The 19,646-nt window shown below is 41.0% G+C and overlaps 1 protein-coding gene across 8 annotated transcripts in view; it reads right to left on the bottom strand.

Annotated features, from left to right (window-relative positions):
* The window catches only part of LOC116426014 (uncharacterized), a 236,726-nt gene that overhangs the window by 77,122 nt on the left and 139,958 nt on the right, over nt 1-19,646 (bottom strand). For 4 of the 8 annotated variants that reach the window (XM_076364450.1, XM_031974440.2, XM_076364451.1 and 1 more), the window contains 5 exons: nt 15,438-16,512; nt 11,665-12,896; nt 10,681-10,974; nt 9,891-10,291; nt 9,310-9,620 (listed from right to left, as the gene is read on the bottom strand). In XM_076364450.1, the coding sequence (XP_076220565.1) occupies nt 9,310-9,620; nt 9,891-10,291; nt 10,681-10,974; nt 11,665-12,896; nt 15,438-16,512 (3,313 nt within the window). The remainder of the gene's footprint in view (nt 1-9,309; nt 9,621-9,890; nt 10,292-10,680; nt 10,975-11,664; nt 12,897-15,437; nt 16,513-19,646) is intronic. The other 4 variants (XM_076364452.1, XM_031974442.2, XM_076364454.1 and 1 more) reach the window with 1 other exon arrangement.

The raw sequence follows: 19,646 nt of genomic DNA, 5'->3' as shown, positions 1-19,646 counted from the left end.
TTAGTAAGTCTTGAATCGGAGATATTTTCAATTCATTGAATACTTTTCTTGCTTTTATAAAACACAATTTTTAATAAAATCTATTAAACGAGTTTAGCTAAAGTTAACCAATGGATTGCGTTTGACTGAGTATACAAGTGATTCTAATTCTTTCAACGATAAATTTTTTATTTTTTCACATAAACGTGTAATTCTCTATTTTGCTTTGATTTCTCATCAAAATATAGCCTAGGTGCATTCGTCCTGCGTTTGACGAATACACACTTAATTTTTTGATTTTATTGAGCGCAAGACGGGAGATTTTTGAAACTAAATTCCACAGTTAACAGGTTAATGAAAAAGATTATAGGTGCAGTTTTTTTCCAGACGGTTAATCGTATTAAGAGTGTTAAGGTGTAGTTCGTCTGATACTTGATTTCTAGACTGAGGAATGCAGGTTTGACATAAGTGGCCAGTTTTCATCTTTTCTTATCTCATTTCTGATACTAATTTGCTATTTGTCAATAGGGTTGCACGTAACCAATCAAAACTATGAATAAGATGCACAGCGAGAGATTTCTTTTGTCCCTGTGTTATTACGTTAGTCATCAAGTGGTGGATGGACAATAGGCTACCAGTGAGTAGAGATCGGCTCCGAAGTATTTCAAAACCCTTGAATCTATGTTGAAGGCTTTGAATCATTCTGAGTTTATTGCAAAGGATTAGAATCGGTTCGGATCGATAACGAAGGTTTTGAATCGCGTTGAATCTATGACGAGGCATTTTAAATTATTTCGAATGTGTGTTAAAGTATTAGAATCGATTCGGATCGATAACGAAGGATTTGAATCGCGTTGAATCTATGACGAGGAATTTTAAATTATTTCGAATGTATGTTAAAGGATTAGAATCGATTCGGATCGATAACGAAGGACTTGAATTGCGTTGAATCTGCAATGATGCATTTTGAACACCTTTTTGAATCTATGATGAAGGATTTGAATTGTGCTAAATCGATGACGATGCATTTAAATCACTTTGGATCTGTTACGGAGGATTAGAACCGCTTTGAACCGATTTAAATCGGTTTAAGTCTATTACGAAGGATGTGAATCGCTTCCAATCTATGATGAAGGATTAGAATCGCTTAGCGTATAATTCCATTGTTTGAATTCTGCGGGTTTTGGAAATGTTGAATGATTCAATACAGAATGAAGGTTTTCATCATTCAATAGGTTTTGAAAGTCTTCAATAATTCGATAGGTTTTGAAAGTTTTGAATGACTCAACAGATTTTTTAAGTCTTGAATGATTCGATAGATCTTGAAAGTCTTGAACAATTCGATAGATTTCGAAAATCTTGGATGATTCTATGGATTTTGAAAGGCTTGAATGTATCGAGAGATCTTTATAGACTTGAAAAAATCTAAAGTCTTGAAAACTTGAAAAAATCCGAAGTCCTGGAAGATTTCATAGATCTTTAAAGACTTGAGAAAGTTCAAAATTTTCGAAGATTCGAAGTCTTGTTCGGTTTCGAAGTTTTTCAGTCGAAGGCACGGTGATGTTAATACAGATACCCGGTTAAAATTGACTACACCCTGTTCGATTAAATTTTAAAGATTCAGCCACACTCTACTTCCACCACTTTTTCGAACTAGAAAATTAATACAATGATGGGAAAAGGAATGGACACAGTTTAAAAATAAGCTAGTTTAAAAAATCATACGGTAAGGAAAATTTCAGTCATTTTAATTTTAACACTTCAAATATAGTAGATTGTTGCAAATTATTCGATCAAATTGTGACCAAACACGTAAATTGAACCAGTTGTATTGATTTGAATCAAACATAAATTTGAGTTTGTTGTAAATCAATAAAACTAGTTCAATTTACGTATTTTTTTTTGAAAAATTTTAATTAAAATCTACTGGCACTACATTAGGAAAAGTAACAATTAAAATGACTAAAACTAAAATTTTCTTTATTGTATTATTTTCTACCCATGTGTGTGACATTTTCCTTTTGACATTCCTTTTCTAATACTAGATTTACAGGACCTTACGATTTGACGAATATTAAATTTCATAAACATTATATTGATAAAGGTTCATGTCAATTTTGATTGACGCAATTATTATAGGAATACATATCCCAATCCTGTATTTTGGGAACTCAAATTTCCGAAATCTATATGAACCTTTATTGTTCTAGGAATAATATAATAAAATGTACAATAAATGTTCATGAATCTAGTATTAAAGTGTTGAATTTCGTCCTTCAATGTTCAACATATACTACATCTATCTCGCTTCTTTTATGAATAATTATGCTTTTATTTTGCCTAGCCATGTTCGAGTCAAGTTTGAACACATTGTATGCAGGAGACGTGCTAATTCGTTTTCCGTGTACTGTCGAGAAGAAAATGTTTATATTTATTGCATTAACAATTTACGTTAAAAATAAAAGTCTCGTTCCTTCCATGTATATTTGAAAATAGTTCTATTTCTTCATATAAATGTAGAGTGTTTGCTATGTTAAAACATTACACCCGATATGCAATATACATAGCATAGCAACACAAAGTTCGTTTATTTCAATCGTGTTTATAACTCGCCGTTGCTCAGTCGTTGTTCAATAATGCCGTAAAATAGTTTATATTAATTAATACAATTAATATTAACAAAATACATGTTCACATTATTTCCTTACGCTAAACAATCCAAACTAGAAAACCACACAATTCTCAATGAAAGCTCTCAAAAGCATGTAGAACAATAAATAAACAAATCGAATAAAATTTATATGAATTAAGACAAGCAAAAAACGCCCGCATACAACGTGTCAAAAGGAAACCGCGAACACCCGGACCGCGAGAGCTTGAATACCCAAATTCAGAAAATCAAAGCAAGCACTATCAATATCCGGGAAACCCGCACACCAAAGTAAACAAGACCGTCCAAGGGTTCGTATCTTTCCAAAACTTTCAAGACTAATCGTTTCAGACTCTCAAGACTTCGGATCTTATCAAAACTTCCAAGGAGTTAATGGAGTCATGCCCGAAATGGTTTAAATTCTCGCAATATCGAAAAACTTCGAGTCGTATCGGAGCCGAGGACTCGAATGTCCGTCACTACCGGCGAGCGCTCGGACTGGTGTTGTTGTTGGGGTCGAAAGACTCCGGCGCGGTGAACGATCGACCGTGATGCGACCGGCTTCGGAATGGCGGTTGGAGGGTTGCTAGTTCGCTAGACGGACTAGCAGACAGGAGTAACGATTGCCAGTGCGCCACCCCCCTGAGCGCGACGAGCCGCTCCCTCCCCCGCCTCTCCCGATGCCACGCCGACAATCTACGGGGTTGGATCGGGTCGGCTAGGGTCGGGTACTTTGCTTCAGTCCGGTTGTGTTGGGTCGGGTCGAACCGGTTGCCAACTGATCCAAAAACATCCCCTTGTAATGCTACCCCTTCGGGGTTTGTGTCTTTCGGATCTTTCAATTGCTTGTTTCGACATTTTTCCATGATTCATGGATTCGGAAATCGTTTCTGCTGTGGTTGCTAAGCAAGGTTATGGTTGTGTTTTCTTTGATCTACGCTTGTTTGAGACTTTTGCAACTGTGTTTTGTAAAATCTATTAATAAATAGTGTCTGTCTATTTTTGAGGATGCCGAGTGCCTTATTTGATTTGGGTTCAAGGCGATCATTCATGGTTCAATCGCCTTTGTCTTTAACGCAGGGAATTTCGATGACTTCTATAGGCTAGTTTTGATGGAAGTTTGAATAAATGTTCGTTAACTTGTCTAATATTTCCGTGACTTGTTCGTGCTTAGTTTTTATTTTAAAGGAAAAATTGACCTTTGTAACGCAGCTTCTATGTAAGTGTTCATGAACTATAAAGAATAGGAGATACTAAAAAATGGTTACAAAGAAACCCAGAAACATCCGTAAAAGGTTTTCTTCTGGAATTGATTTTTTAATTTAATTTTCATACGAAATTATTTTAAAAAATTTTCACGTACATTCATACGTCTCAAAATACTATGTAACTTTTGTTTCAACCACTTTGTAACATCTTTTGTTTAAAAGTATATACTTACACAGAATCGTTCGGATAAGAGAAACTAAACAAAATATTAGAAAAATGAAACTGAAACGAGTCATTGAGTTCCTAAATATAATGCCGTAGTTTATCATTTCTAATGACAATATTTATAGGATTAATTTCATTTTCATTATGTAAAATATATTATTACGGCTGTCACAAATATGTGACGCTGGTGGCGAACCGGTTAAAGCAACAGTCAAACACGAACGAATTACAACGAAATTTTTAGGCAAAAGCTGATTAACCCCTTGGTGTACTATTTGCTTTTGCTACTAACCTCGTCTAATATTTTATTATCGACAATTCGGGAGAAATGCAACAAAGTTTTCCATTCTACTTCAAGTGGAAATTTCGTTTGAAGATAATACATTGAATAGCAAAATAGTTGTTTGCTTTGATCTGCGGCTAACGAACAACATTGTTCTTAAATTAGTCTAGAAATCTTCATCGCGAGTCTTTCTCGTCATTGTACGGCAAGTTAACCCTTTGCGATCGGTGCCGCTACAGTGACAACATTTAACATTTCTTTTCGAAATCGGTTTCAGCAATATGGCGGCATGTTCTTTTTTTCTAAGTACAGTGTCATTTTATTTATTATTCTTTATAGAATTTATATTCAACAAACCACATTGACTTCAAATTTTTAATATTCATATATTTATTATAAATCACCTATAGAAAAATAACTGTGAAAATGTTTATATTTGCTTCGACTAGTTGGTACCGTCACCAGACAAATGTGCCGATCGTAAAGGATTAACCCTTTGCTCTCGGGAGGTGATTCTTAGTCACCACTTTATTTGACGCGGTAAAACTATAAAATCTGAAATTTAACGTTGAACTTCGTATAATGCCTCGATGCGTGGAATATTGGAATAAAATAGCTTTGTTCCTCAATGTACTTGTGATTTCCCTTCGAATTAATTTCAAAGAATATCGTCTCCGCCTTGTCAAAAAATCTGAAATACTTCTAGCGAGAAACTTCCGAACACAAAGTTTCATCAAAATCATCATACACGTGTCACTAAGGCTCTCACGTAAGCATTCTCATTTCTCGGTCGTTTACTCGATCGAGTTCCGTGGCTCGCGAGACGCCGATTTTCGTGGAAAGAGGAACGAACGTCGAGACGAGACTCGGGCCGCTCAGGCGCACGCGCGAGCGCGGCTGGTCATCGGCGTGCGTCTGGCTAGTTTATCGCTTATCGCAAGCCTATCGCCGCGCACGATACGCCGCGAAGCTTGCGCTCGACCCTGCCGTCCACGCGATACTCGCGAAGAGCACTCGAAACTTTCGAGGGAGGATGACGATCGCGAAAATTCGAGCCGCGGCTCGGAGCGGGCGCGGAAAAGGCTCCGTGTTTTTTCCGCGTCGGTACCGCGGCGGCGTTCTAAAAATAACCGGCAGCGATAAGATTCGACGTGCACATCGGTCGCGCGATGTGCATTGTCCTCGCGTTCCTCTGTATGCGTTCGGTGGAACGCTCGGTATAATAAAAGGAAGTCGCCTCGCGGATTCGCGTCGGGGTCGGGCGACCGTTCTTTTCGGGCGAACACGTTCGACGGAATCCGAGGAAACGAAACGGAAGAAATGCTAGGACCGGCGACGACACTGTACCTGTCCGCGCGGATGAGTATTGATCCGTGCTAACCGCCGCTTCGTCCTCGCCGCCGACGCAACCGAAATCTTGCTCGGCCGGACGGTCGGCTGCGGCGGACGACAGAAAAGAGATTCGAGAATATTTGAAAAAAAGAAAGCCTCGAAGGACAAAGAAATTCGGCCGCGACGTTGCCGTAGGTCTTTGCACCTCGGCCAGGTTATGCCTTTTTTATTGCCCCGCCGGTTCCACGAACGCTTAGCGCGGTAAGCGAGAAAACCGAACGAAGGATTGACCCATGAAAACGCGAGCTACGAGCCCCGATCTGTAACGCGAACGAGTTTCTCGTTCAGCACGTGTCTCCGCTCTGCTACATTATGGCATTTTCAAGGTCGGTCGCTTCGACGATCGAAGAATAAATACGTTGACTCGCGGCGCGCCGCGCTGGCTGCTCGGTAGGTGGAGACACTGGACAGGTAAATTGCGAATCGCGAAAAATTCGATTCCCGCGCGGTTAACCGCCTGCTGTTCGAAGCGAATGAGATACTTAACCCTCTGTAGGCCCATGTAACTTTGAAGTCACGTGTCAGTATATCGGCATCTTGATCTATTTGATTTTGCACTCAAAGTGGTGAATTAAATTAAGTAATCAGTTAAGTTAAACTTTTATACGCTCAGGCGTGAAAGTTTAATGTCATTGTAACTTGAAAGTTACAAAATATATTCGTTCGATGAGATTATTGAAACTATTGAATACATTATTAACTCGTATTCATATGTGGATATTTATTCATTTTGTACTGCATAGATTTTATTATAATCATGAACAAAAATTCGGCCCATAGAGGGTTAACACGTTGAATGCCATGGGGGTCACCGGTGACCCCCAACAAAATCGAATTACTGTGGTTCACTCAATGAAACCATGATTAGTTGAAAACATTTCTAAGTTATAAATAATGATACCTAATACGGTGACATTCAGATAGATGAACATGTAATCATAATGCAATTCAATCAAACGATTTAGTTTTATTGTGATTATACTTTTTCCATTGTGTATATTTTGCTCGGCGAAATCGTGCGACGTTCAACGTATTAATGAAAATTTCTGGTTTGATGTAATACTTATTGTTAACTGAAAATTCTTTTATGGCCTCGTAGAGTATTGTTAACACTAAAACTACCTAAAGTATTTAATACGATTAATATGGAATCCCAATAAAAATTGTAACAATAGATTATTTTCAGTTTCTTCAGATATTCATTATAGTAGTCAAATAAAATGATTTCTTTTCAAGATCGTTTTAAACATTCGATGCTTGTTTAAAGATATCAATAACTGCAAAACAAAGAAACCAAAACCATTCATTTTGACTGAGTAGTTCTAGTGTTAATAAAAATAAATTTGAGAAGCATAGTTGCAAAGATTGTATAGCGAAGAATTAATTGCTGTTTCCGAATCGTTGTGGACATTTTGGATTTATAGGTAACCATTGTATAGCGTTGTACTTATACAACACTATTTATAAATTAAAGGTACCCTTGTAGTTCTGATATAACGCAAAATATCTGCAAATTGCTATATCGCTACTTTTCACGCACTGTAACACGCGATTTAAAAATCTGTACATAACACGTGCCCCTTAAATTTGTGTTTGATTTTCTACCGGAAATTTATAGAAAGGGAAATTTATAGATATGTAGGTAAGTATATTTTTTAACAAATTAGTGCCTGACATATCACGAAATATTTTTGAAATCTAACCTCTGCGTACACGATGGTTACCAGCACACTGACTACACGAAAAATTCAGTTCTAAATTTCTTTTCGGTGGTCGGTTGCTTTTCGGATTCGAGTCGCCATCTGTCCGCGAAGTCGTGAACTCGGCGAGCGCGTAAACGAATTCGCGCGTGCTTTTGCATCATCGATTCGAAATAAACACAGCATCCACTTGCAATGTTCTACAAGCTTGCGGAAGCATCGTCAATCAGCAACAAGGAGCTAAGTAAAAATAATAACGACGATAAGATGAATAATGAAATGAAATCACGCTGCGAACACGTGCCAAACACGACCATTCATTATATAGAATTGGTCGCGAAGAAGAAGCTGCTCGAGTTAACCTCTTCCTCGCGACGTCACGGCTTCAGACATCGATGAAGCTAACAGAAATCTTGCATATAAAAGAAATACTGACACAACTACTGGAAGAAATGTAAAACAGCTAAAAGTAAATTTTAGTGGCGCTCAAGTGCCACGAAAGGTCACGCAGGAAACAACCCGCAAAGTTACTTCTTTTTTCACGCAAGGCAGCTTCGTACGGGTACGTACGAGGTTTCGAAAAGAAAGGTAGACACTGTCCGTAATCTCGATGCGGATAATCTTGGAAATGACGAGAACGTCCGCGATTTGATTCGCGTGATCGTTGGAACAGCAAGTAGCAAGGCAACTTTCCAAGCGTCATTTCCGAAGATCATTCGCGACCGTGGCCGGTTCGCGATCAAGATTACTGCGTTCGCTATTATGCTCCAGTTATCGTTTTATGGTCCTTTGGGTTCGGTCCAATTCAGAGATGTTTAGTACGATGGATCAATTAATTAAATAAAACTAATTGTCCAAGTAAATTGCATATATATTCAGTGATAAGTGATTTTAATTTGTAATTGGAGTTGATCGCAAAAAATTTAATTGTCAATTAAAATAATGTCGAGCGATATCAATTTGCAAGTGAATGACGATTTTAAGTCCTGAAATTCGGAAAGACATTCCGATAAGTTATCTGTCACATACATAAATGATTATATGTAATTCAGTAAGTGTTTACATTCATTTGTAAACATATCTCTTTAGAATTAATTATATGCTCTTGTCCAAGACAATTAACAAATCTCCATGAACAATTATCAATTACAATAATTAATAATCAATTAAAATGATATAATAACAAGTGCTCGCATCAAAGGAGGTACAAATACACTTACACATATTAAAACAGAAAACAAACAGACAGTAAATAGAAAAAGAATTATGTGTTTCTGAAAAAAGAAATAAACAATTGCCGAAACCATTACTATTATTTTAGATTTCCAGGTGACAAGTACACTCGTCAGACGCAGTTAACTCGTTAACAAGTTCGCTACCAGTGTCATATATTTGTGACGGCCGCAATCCTATATTTTATATAAAGAAAATGAAATGTAATTCTACAGATATAGTTAGTTAAAGTTATAAACTACGAAATTACATTTAGGGATTCAATGACTCGTTTTATTTGTTTCAATAGTTTGTTTAGAAGATCTATTGAATCGAATAAAATATTATAATTGAGAGGATCGCCACTGAAACAAACGCGGGTAGCGAACGGTGTTAACCGTTAATGCAATTCACATTTGCCCAACATTGTGTCTCGTTTGCGGCGAACTACCCTACCGTCGCGCAGGACCAAAAACGAAAGCGAAACGGGAAAGCGAACGGAATAACGTCTGATCAGGAACCGTGGCGGCCTGGCGAGAGGCACCGTCACGCCTTCGACGGGGGCGGCGCGTTCATAATCGGTATTATCGTGGCGACCGCGGGCTCTCTCCCTTTCTCTCTCTCTCTCTCTCCGTAATAGCGCAAATTCCAGCGCTTACCTTTCTTGATGAGCAAGCTAGTGACCCTCCGTAGCGCCTCGCGAGTGCTGGAGGAGGAGCTGTGCTTACTTTGGCCGAAGTATTTGTTCGGTGTGATGTTCGTGGGCAGAGTCAGGGGTTTCCTTTGATCGCCGGGTCCGGTCAGCCGAGCGTCGAACGCGTTGTTTAACCTCTCTAGGTGCTCGATCGATGCCGGCCGCGGCTGATTCGCCTTCCTCGTCGGATACCAACCGCGATTCGGCCCGCCGGCCAGCCGCAGCAGCTCCGTACCGATGATCGCCTGTTCCAAACCCGGATTGTTTCTCCGATACCTGTCGCCGTTGTTCGCAGCAACGATTAGCAAATGTCTTCCTGGTCTGTATCGATCCATGATAAATTCAAAGGGTTACGGTATTCTCGGTGAAACGGATACAACCGCTAATATTAATTCTGTTTCAGTGCCCGGGAACTGAACGACTTGGCGAGGCAGCGTCCGAGACGCTGCAGGATAGGCGCCCCATTCGTTGCACCGAGAGAATACAGCGCGTCTGGACAACGTTCTTGGATACTTTACTTCTACTTTCTATTCGTCATCGTCTTACCCAGTGGTAGACGTGGTCGGAGCGTACCAACCAGGTTGCCGGCGCGTTTGCGTCGGGTTGCTCGCGTGCTGGGGCGTCCTCGGTATGTCGCTGCCTCTGGTGAACACCGGTGTCTCCGGCAGCGAGCAGGACGTCTGCATTCCGGAACCTGCCGAAACGTTACCGCTGGTCGCGCCGGTGGTGCCGCAGACGGAGCCTCCTATTCCATTGGCCGCGCCGCCGGCGACGCCGCCGTTGCCATTGCCGTTACCGTTTCCGTTGCCGTTGCCGTTGCCGTTGCTGCCGCTGCCGGAGGAGCTCGAGCAGGGCTCCGTCAACGGCGAGTGCCGCTTGGTCAATGGCCGCCGGCGAGACGGCCCGGGTAGATCCGTGGGTAGAGTCCGTCGCTCTGCAGGTATTTGCTGTTGGAGCAAACCATCTAACAGTTAGACATTCGTTCGATAGTAATGATACCGTGATTATTGTATCGGGTCGGGATTAAGCGTTCTCTAAACAACCGAAGGTTAACACGTTGACTGCCACGAAAAACTTTAGAGTTTTATGTATCGTTTATTCTTCCATAGCGAAGATAGAAGGAACGATTACTTCTTTTTTGGTATTGCGATCATTGGGTTACATTATTATCTCTTTATTTACACTGTTAAACATTGTCATTCGACGTCAGTTGTCTGACAAATTATAATTGTTTTCAAGTAATTTGAAAGCTCCGGTCATCGGTGACCACCGTGGCAGTCAACGTGTTAAGTGGTGAAGGGACAGAGATGAAGTAACTCGACTCGATTTGACTTGCCTCTCGCCTGGAACTGGTGGCAGTCCCGGGCGTGCGTCTACCGCGAGAGTATCCGGCGTCCATGGATCTGGTGTTCAAGGAAGATTGATGGTCTTTTGAGTCGCTGGCGATACAGGCCGATGGCCCGCGATGCGGCGGCACCCTGGGTCTGTACTCCATCGTTCGGTTGCTGCTGTGAGCCTTGGGTCTAGGCGCGACCGCACCGCCGCTCTGTCCTATGTCCGAATTCTCCTCGTCCGCCTCCTCTACCGGCGAAGGTGGCAACGGAGGAAATTCGAGGACCTCGACGTTCACCTAAAAATTACACGGTTAGAATGGGTCCTGCATTGTTTGTTAGTGTTGTCGGACGCTCGAGTCTTTGAAGCTTCGAGGCTTAATCTTAAAGACTTAGAGTCCAATAAAGCTTCAACGTTCAACTGCAATTGCTGAGTCTTCGAAGCTCCAAGACGCAGCCTTGAAGCTTTAAAAACTGGAACTGACTGTTGAGAGCCTTCAACGCTCGAGTCTTTATATTTGAAGACAGTCGAAAACTCCAGCCTTACTACAGTAACACGGCATTGAACATTTCAAACTTTGAATTCAATTTTCAAGACATTTCTAATTTAGTTAGGCTTTAAATTCTGCGGTGTTAATATAGCAACAGATGGCTCGAGTCTTCAATCTCAAAGTCTCGAACGTCGAACACTAGCTTTTAGAGCTCAAGACTTAGAGTATCCTTTTTACAACAGTAGTTTCTACTGATCCTCTAAAGCCCGATGTACACTAACAGCCCTTCTCGGTTCACTTACTCTTTACTCAAAGTTCTTTCCTTGTCTATTGTTGTCAATGAACGAAAATTGAGCAAAATGCAACTGATATCACATTAACAATTCATATCGTAAACACTATAACTGAATACTTGATTGAACCGAGAGCGGACCAAAGTGGATCGAGACCTAACCGACAGTGTGTACCAGGCTCAAAACTGTCCATACTACTAAGTACCTGAAACTCCGGATTCTTCGAATCCTCGAGTATCGCGTCGATAACATTCTCAATTTGTTTCTGGTCATTTTTGTGGCTCTCCACAACGCCATTCTGCCGCGACCTCCTCTCCGAGCTGTAGATCACTCCCTCTATATCCGCTCCGTTCGTTCTGCTCCCGTCGAAGTCCACCTCGGGCCCGCCGCCGCTCTTCGAATTATCGGACTCGATGTCCGAGTCGTGTCGCTTCCTGCCGCGAGCCTCCGTTAGGCCGTCGATCGCTTTCGGTTCGATCTCGAGGCTGTTCCTCTTGTTGGTCGATAACGACAGAGACTTCGAGTCCCCAACAGCGTTCTTCCATCGCTTGCTCTCCGAGTAGGACTCACTATTCTTCACGCTCTCGATCTCCTTGATAGCGTCGCTGACTTTCTCCAGCTGCCGGCGGTTCTCCTTTAAGGCCTTTTTCACGATCTGCTCCTCGATCAGCAGATTCACCGGGATTTTAGAGGCCAACCTATGATCAGCACGAGCGGCGCTAGGCGACTTTCTCGAGCCGCCCATCGGCAGTTCCTCGATCGCGTTCGAGGTGCCTATCCTCCCTCGATCGTTGCTGCCACCCCAGCTGTTGTTCGAGCAGCTCTTCGACGTCGAGATGAAGACTCTGTTCGTGGACTCGCTCTGCTCGATCTTCGCGCGACGCTGGGACTCGAGGGAAGGCGACAATCTAGAAGCCAGCTGGACTCTGTCTCGCGTCTTGTCCTTGTCAGAGAAGTCCGACGTCTCTTCCTCCTCCACAGTTACCTCTAACTGTCCACGTGTACCAACTTCGTCGTTGATGGCTGGCAGAGAGACGCCTCTGACCAGGTCTGGCGGGACTGCCGACGGAAAGTCTGACTGTCCGTTAGATGGCAACTGTGATGGTGGCGGTGGCTCTACTTTGCCCTCCCTCAGCAAGCTTCTGATGTTGTCGAAGGTGCTCGAGTATCGTTTCGCGTCCGACAACCGCGTCTCCTCACCGTTCTCGAAGGACAAGCTCCTGGTTTTGGTGGGCGCTTTCGGCAAACCCTTTCGTTCCTTCTTTCGGCCGCGGCGTATCACGTAGGTGCCGTTCTTGGTCAGGTCCCGCGGCCGAATCTGGTCGAGCTCGTTCGTCGACGAGTCCGAGTACGGGGAAATCAAGTCGTCGTCCGTCGTCGAGAGCCGCTGATCCTGCCAGTCGTCAAAATCGCGCAGCTTGGACACGGATCCGGCGCCTGAAACAATTCGACACGTTGTATTATAGCGGTAAAGGGGAACCACCTGGGCTGATCACGTTCGTGAAAGCGAGTAATGCGCTCGATGCGTAGCTGATTTTGTTTGACTTTCCGTTTAAATGGCGAAACGCGGTGTGAACTGTGGGACATTTGAAAGGCTGAAGGCTAGTTTTTGTGGCATTTGGCACTAGGACTACTAGACGAGTCGAACTGATCCATCCCGGAATCTTCATTTTGCTCAAATTGTAAATACGCTTTTGTGAGAGATTATAAAATAAATTTGTGTATTTGTACTGATACTAGAGTAAGAGACTCTTCAAACCTCAAGAAATTTTTATGATTATTGTAGAATGTTAGAAAAATAAGTCACTTTATTTGTTCGGCAGTTCTAGTCTTACAGGAAACTATTATCTTCGTTTCAACCTTCTCAATAAAATTCACCGAAGAAGCGTAAATGAATCTTTCAATGTATATGAATTATAAAATCGACGCAACGTTTGATCTGTAACCTTTCAGCTACGGCAGGACTAGCCGCCAAGCTATTGTACCTCCGCACCGCAAGGTTTGACGCGGTCTGCGTATCATAAATGTGGCACTGCGATTTGAGACTGATAGAATTTTCCACTGCGCAATTACGTTAGATTAGATTATAATGTGCATAGCTATTGATGACACAAAGAGAATTATGCCGCTATAGTAGTGTATCGTTCAAAAAGATGTTATACACGAACGCCATTATAATGGCGTATAGTAGCTAAAAGGTTAACGATTCAGTAGCGTTCGATTGATGCGTTTGTTACTTGAATTATACGTATAAATTGTTTTTTCTAAATAAGTAGTAGATAATGATTATAAATTGCACAATATAAAAAAAATTCGGTTATTTATATTAATATAACGCTGCGGATTTCTATTGATGCATTTATTAAATGCTAATAGTTGGTTAGGTTACAAAGAGATATTGAGATGGAACTCAGATGTGGAAACGAGGAAGAAGGGAATAGATATTGGATGGCGGAAGAAAAGAAGAAATACGAGTTATGTTGAAAAGAATTCCAATAGCTAGGCACCTGAGATGAGAATATGAAGAAATTACACGATAGAAAAGGAATTTGGAGGATTACCTACAGATGATGGCAAAAGACTAGAATGGACAGAAAGGTACAGCAAGAGGAAGAGGAAAAAATCAGAAGGTTGTCGAATAGAGAGGGAAACAATAAGAGAAAATGCAGACCAAAGTCTCATTTCCAAAAATTCCTGATGAAAACAACAATTCTACATAGATCCGGGTAATTGACGCTATATCGTGTAGAAACTGCAGGTCAAAAATTTGGCACCACTTACATTTTTTATGTGACCCATGTTATAATATTTTTAAAATTTTTATATTTAATTAATACATGTAGACATGTCTGCAGATTTATTAATATACCATTACTACGTACAAACATTCTTAAGTAAAAGTCTTTTTTATAAGTCGACATTTTTTTTCTTAACTCTTTGAGGCACGGCGGTATTAAAAATGTCCTACCTCCAAATATTGCAATAGCTACGTGCACTTATTTCATTAGAAATAAGAAGACGAGATACAAAACATCAAGCGGAATATTCTACTCGTAGACGATGTGTGCTTTGTAATACCAAAAAAAAAAATGAAGTTTGCACATCGTGGTCTTGTACTGTATGCAAAGTACCTCTGTGCCTTGGGAAAAGGATGTGTTTTAATAACTACCATTCCTGAACCCATGTGGCACGGTGGAACTATTTGAGTCCCACCCTATAACAAAAAACTTAATTGAATTATTATTATTTTTTATGTTTCTATATTATGTTATTCCTTTATTAATAAAAATAAACCAACTTTGTTGAATTTGAAAAGAAATAAAGTTTCTGTACAACATGGGTCTTTCCATTTTATAAAATTCCGTGTCTCAAAGGGTTAACACTTAACCGGTCGGTAGTTAGGAGAGAGAGAGAAAAGAGGACAAAGAGAATTTTCATTAATGTCTGGCAGTATTTTCTAAGTTTACAGAAAGAGGAGGTGAACTATGAATTTCGTTAGCATGTGATTCTTGCTAGAAATATATAAATTTATAAAGAAATAGATAATTATTATGGTGGACAATTTAGAAATAATTTCAATCTACAACAAAGGCGAAACGGGTATTTTTACAGTAATAAACGTTGGTTAAGTGTTAACCGATGTGGTTCCAAACTCTTGACCAGTATAACCAGATAGAGGGAATCAAGGGAAAAAGAGTTACCCTCTGCTTGGTATTACTGGATCAGTCACATGATACTGTAATTTACCGATAGCTGATAAGTGTTGCCTACGTTGCGCAGACTACGTCACGTGGCAGGTCTGAGGTGTTTGCGGGATCTTGGGGGATGCCTGCTGACGAGGAAGGGAGTCGTAAAAGAGATAGAAAAAAGTAAGAGACGACTCTTGATCTAGCCACACCGCGTTTGACCGCTAAAGTACCCACAAAACCATACCATGCTCCCAATACCACAGTCCACCCATCAGGCGCAACAACTTACTGGACATATCGCTGCTCTTGCGTCGCCTCCTGCCGATCACCTTGGTGCTACCCGGCGCGTACAAAGGATCGTCCTCCAGCGACACTTCCCAAGCGATCGAGTGTCTCTTGCCTATGGGCAGAGGAGGTGGCGGAGGAGGCGGAGGCAGAGCCTCCTCCAGCGAGTCATCCGAGAACCGTTCCTCCTCGGACTGCGTTCTAAAGTCAGTCGAGTTGCGCGTGGAGAAATCCGAGTTCCTAGTGGAGAACATGTCGGAGTACCGTTCCTCCGAACACCTGTCCGAGGTCGGCGCGGAGAATCTCTCGCTGGAGTCGGCCCTAGTCGGCAGGGAGAACGAGACGAAGTCCAGGTTGCGGATGGAGAAGGGGTCGGAGGTTGGCACGGAGACACGGTCGTTGGACCCTGCGCTGGCCACGGCTATCGAGAAGTCCGAGTGGAATCTCTCGTTCGAGTTCGAGGTGGAGTTAGCTCTGGAGAAGTCGGACGAGTCGCAGATGGCTCGCATGGAGAACCTCTCGACGCTGACCGAACTGGACCGCGGGATGGACGACCTCTCGGACTCCGAGTTTCTCGAGAATCGGCCTTCGCTGGAGTCAGAGTCGTTTCTTCTTCTGTCGCGCCCCTGGTCCACCCTGCGGTCGTGGTTCATCAGCAGCCGGTCCTCCACGCTGCTGGACTTCATCATCTCGTGCTGCCGCTGCTGGCGCAGGATCGACGGGCGGTCTTTCTCGTCGAAGCTCTGGCGATGGTTCCTGGCTTCCCTGTCCAATCTGTTGAACCGGCCTTCCTCCTCCTCTTCTTCTTCCTCTTCGACTTCCTCCTCTTCTTCGTCTTCTTCTTCGTCGTCCTCTTCCTCTTCCTCCTCGTCCTCTTCCGAAGAGCGACGACGCACCTCGCGGTGCCTGTCCGACACCATCGGATTGGTCCTCGGTGGGATCCAGCCGAAGGACACCTTGCCGTCGAACGGCAGGCTGGCGAATTTGCTCGGCGGACTGGGCGCTAGTCCGCTGGTCAGCTTCACGGGCTCCGGATTACCGTTCTTCCAGCCGTATGGTCTTTGGTGGCGCGTTTTTGGCTGCGTGGAAAGCGAATTTTGTTTATTTTCTGGTTACGTTTTGTTCGCTTCTTGCACTGGGAGTGGAGAGACTTTTAGTGCAGGAAGGAGAGGTGATGTAGGGTTAGCCCTTGGTAGACGAGGATTTCTTGAAATGTCGAAAACTGGTTTTATATGAAGGTTAATTCTTATGGAAAGTCTTACTCTTAACACATTGAGCGCCGGCCCCGTGAAAACGCGGGATTCTGAGTCTATCGCTTGACCGCCGGCCCCGCAATAATGCGGATTTCTGGATTTCCGTTAAATTGTATATGACGAATATGCAATTAAACTGTACTATTTTACGAAAATTTATAATGTTTTGAATATTTTCTTTGGCTACTCATTGGTCAGATACAAGCGAATGAAGCCGGCGCTCAGGCTTTAAATGTCTCTAAAGTCGCCGGCGCTCAATGTGTTAAATACTTGAAAATTGGAAAATCTAAGACTATAGATTGATCTTTTGCGAATGATAGAATTGTTTTTAACCTTCGATTGCAGATACTTAGAGATATAGCATAAGCTAGGGAAAGAGCTCACTTCTTATAACATAACTGTTACATCGTAAGTATCATTGATACTTAACTAACAAACAAAATATATTTATGAAAATAAATACATATAAGAAGAGCAGTGTAAATTTCGGTATACCCTTAAAAACAAATGAAAATGTAGGTCAATCTAAATAAGATCGGAATAACCCATGTTTTCTAGCCCTTTAGACACAGCCCAGCAATATGAAGACGATCGTCCTTAAAGGGTTAAGAAACGTTGCACAAGGAAGGACAGGATGAATAAATGTTAGCGAGCTTTAACGTTGAAATACCGAGTGACCATATAAATCACCTTAAGGGTGGAAGTAGCTTCTATCTAAACGAGGTGAGCAAGCCTGAGAGGTCCAAAGAATTACTTAGAGAGTTGGTTATGTTATAAATCCCATGGTCGGTGGGTTCAAGCCTACTAGTGTAAGGGGTTAGCCTAAATAATGGAAGTGCATTAACCCTTTCAGTGCTGTAAGCGCCGCATGTAAGTAAGTACATGTCTAGCAGTAGCTGTAAGTACTGAGCGTCATCTTTAGTGAAAGGGTCCTCTTCTACCTACGCGACAGACTTAAAGAATCTCGACTTATAAAGATACTTATGTATTTATAAAATATTCTTGGAGAACTTGCAGAATTTTCTCATGACTTTTTTATGCTAACTATGCAATACATTAGGGATACTAAAGTATTCAACACTGAAAGGATTATCCTTTTGTCTTACAATGGCGTGTCGGAGTCGTGATAAAAATTTCGAAGAGAAGTTAAGTGCCATTATATAGATGTAAGTTGTAATTGAATGTTATTTTTCTATTACCAATTGTTTATTTTTGGTAAATTATTAAAGATAAAATAATAGAGAAATTTTGGAGGAAACTTAAAAGTAATCAATAGGAAAGTTCTCGTCACAGATAAAAAAAAAGACCGAGATAATATTTACCGTAATAATACTGCTATATAGGTTAAATATACTGGTATTATGTCATGCTAGTTTTTTAATATTATAGTTTCTGTGTGGGTTATGAAGATATAACCAAGAAATACCGGTGTTTTACGTTTAGTTACATGTTCCTGTGTATGGAAAAGGGTGAAGGGTATAGAATAAGGCTACACTTTACTTCGGGACACTTTTTTTAAACTTCTTTTAAATATACCGACAGTACTCGATGACAAAAGACGAAATTTCAAATTTTAGGCTTAGTAATTCATTAGTTTATAGGTTATGCGTGTACAAAGTTAATTAACAAATATGTGCATACAATATTATAGACAGCACCGATTTTGATGACCTTGAAATATGTTATTAAGCTCATCATTTTGAACAATTTTTTCCTCTAAGAAAACTGATACTTTCTTTTAGTTTCCGAAATAATCGCAAAAAACTTCTTCCCAAAGTAAAGTTCAGCTTACAGTCCCTGATCAAAAAGTTAGGGCCACCATAGTTTTTAACATTTTTCGCGGTGATCATAGAATTGAAAGTCTATAAAGAGTAATTTAATACTAATTCCTACGTCTTTGCGTTATGACCAAGAGTTAAGCAAAGACATGAAGCCTCACTGATAAAAAACTAATATGAGAAAACGACCAGGCATGATTCAGCTTAATGGTTCATTGCTGATTTCAAAAATGGCAGTAAGGGGTAACGCCAGTCTAGAGGTCGAAAAATAGGACGATGGGAATTTTTAAAATAAAAACCATACAAAGTATAGAATCAAGAACAAAAAAGCTTCATTGCATATATTTTCAGGAAGGTTTGTGAACTTCTTTATAAACATTTTGGATCCAAAATGGCGGCTGTAGGTGCTGGCAAACAATAACACCTTTTTTCGAAGGGCTGCATGGCCGGGAAAGTTTTTCTATACCGGATAGTCTTAGAAGAAAAAATAAAAGATTCTCTGATATTATATAGCAAAATCTAGGGAACATCGTAAGGAAGTGAAAAAATATTGATAACTGTTAATTTAGCGAACATTTAAAGAAGAGCGTCAAGAAAATGAAAAATTTGGCATTAAAGTGTTCATAAAAAAAAAGAATTGTCAAGTAATCAAAAAACCTCCACGATGTTCCCTAAGTTATCTTATTTTCAACCTCTGCACAAAATTTCAAGTCGAGTGGTTGAAAACTTTTTGAGTTATGTTTCTGACCAGTTCAAAAAATGTGGTTTCGAGAAAAATGCATTTAAAGTTTCGGTTGCCATTTCGCTCGCAAGAAGCTCTGACACTTCGGAAATGGATAATAAAACGTTTTGAAGAGAAAATTAAAAATGAGAAAGTTGGGAATAAAAATCACGTTTCATTACGTGGAGCGTTATAACGAATACATTGTAAATAGCTAATTATCGTGTGCGTTCCTACGAGTTACAATAAACAGACCTACAGCGCGCAAGTTGCACTCCACCTCGGAAAAAATCGTGTTCCCAATTTTCCCTGACTTAAAACATTTTCATCATTTAATAAAAAAAATCGTTTTTTTGAAAATTTTAGAGTGGCCCTTAAATCCTTGCCCTATGATTCATTTTTCAACTGTGATCGATACAACTTTGTCAATAATAATTTGTTGAAAAAAGATAAAAATTCTA

This window comes from Nomia melanderi, chromosome 2 (assembly GCF_051020985.1).
Source record: "Nomia melanderi isolate GNS246 chromosome 2, iyNomMela1, whole genome shotgun sequence".
NCBI lineage: Eukaryota > Metazoa > Arthropoda > Insecta > Hymenoptera > Halictidae > Nomia > Nomia melanderi.
The sequence above is the reverse complement of the archived record's forward strand: the minus strand, read 5'-3'. Positions and strand labels throughout refer to the sequence as shown.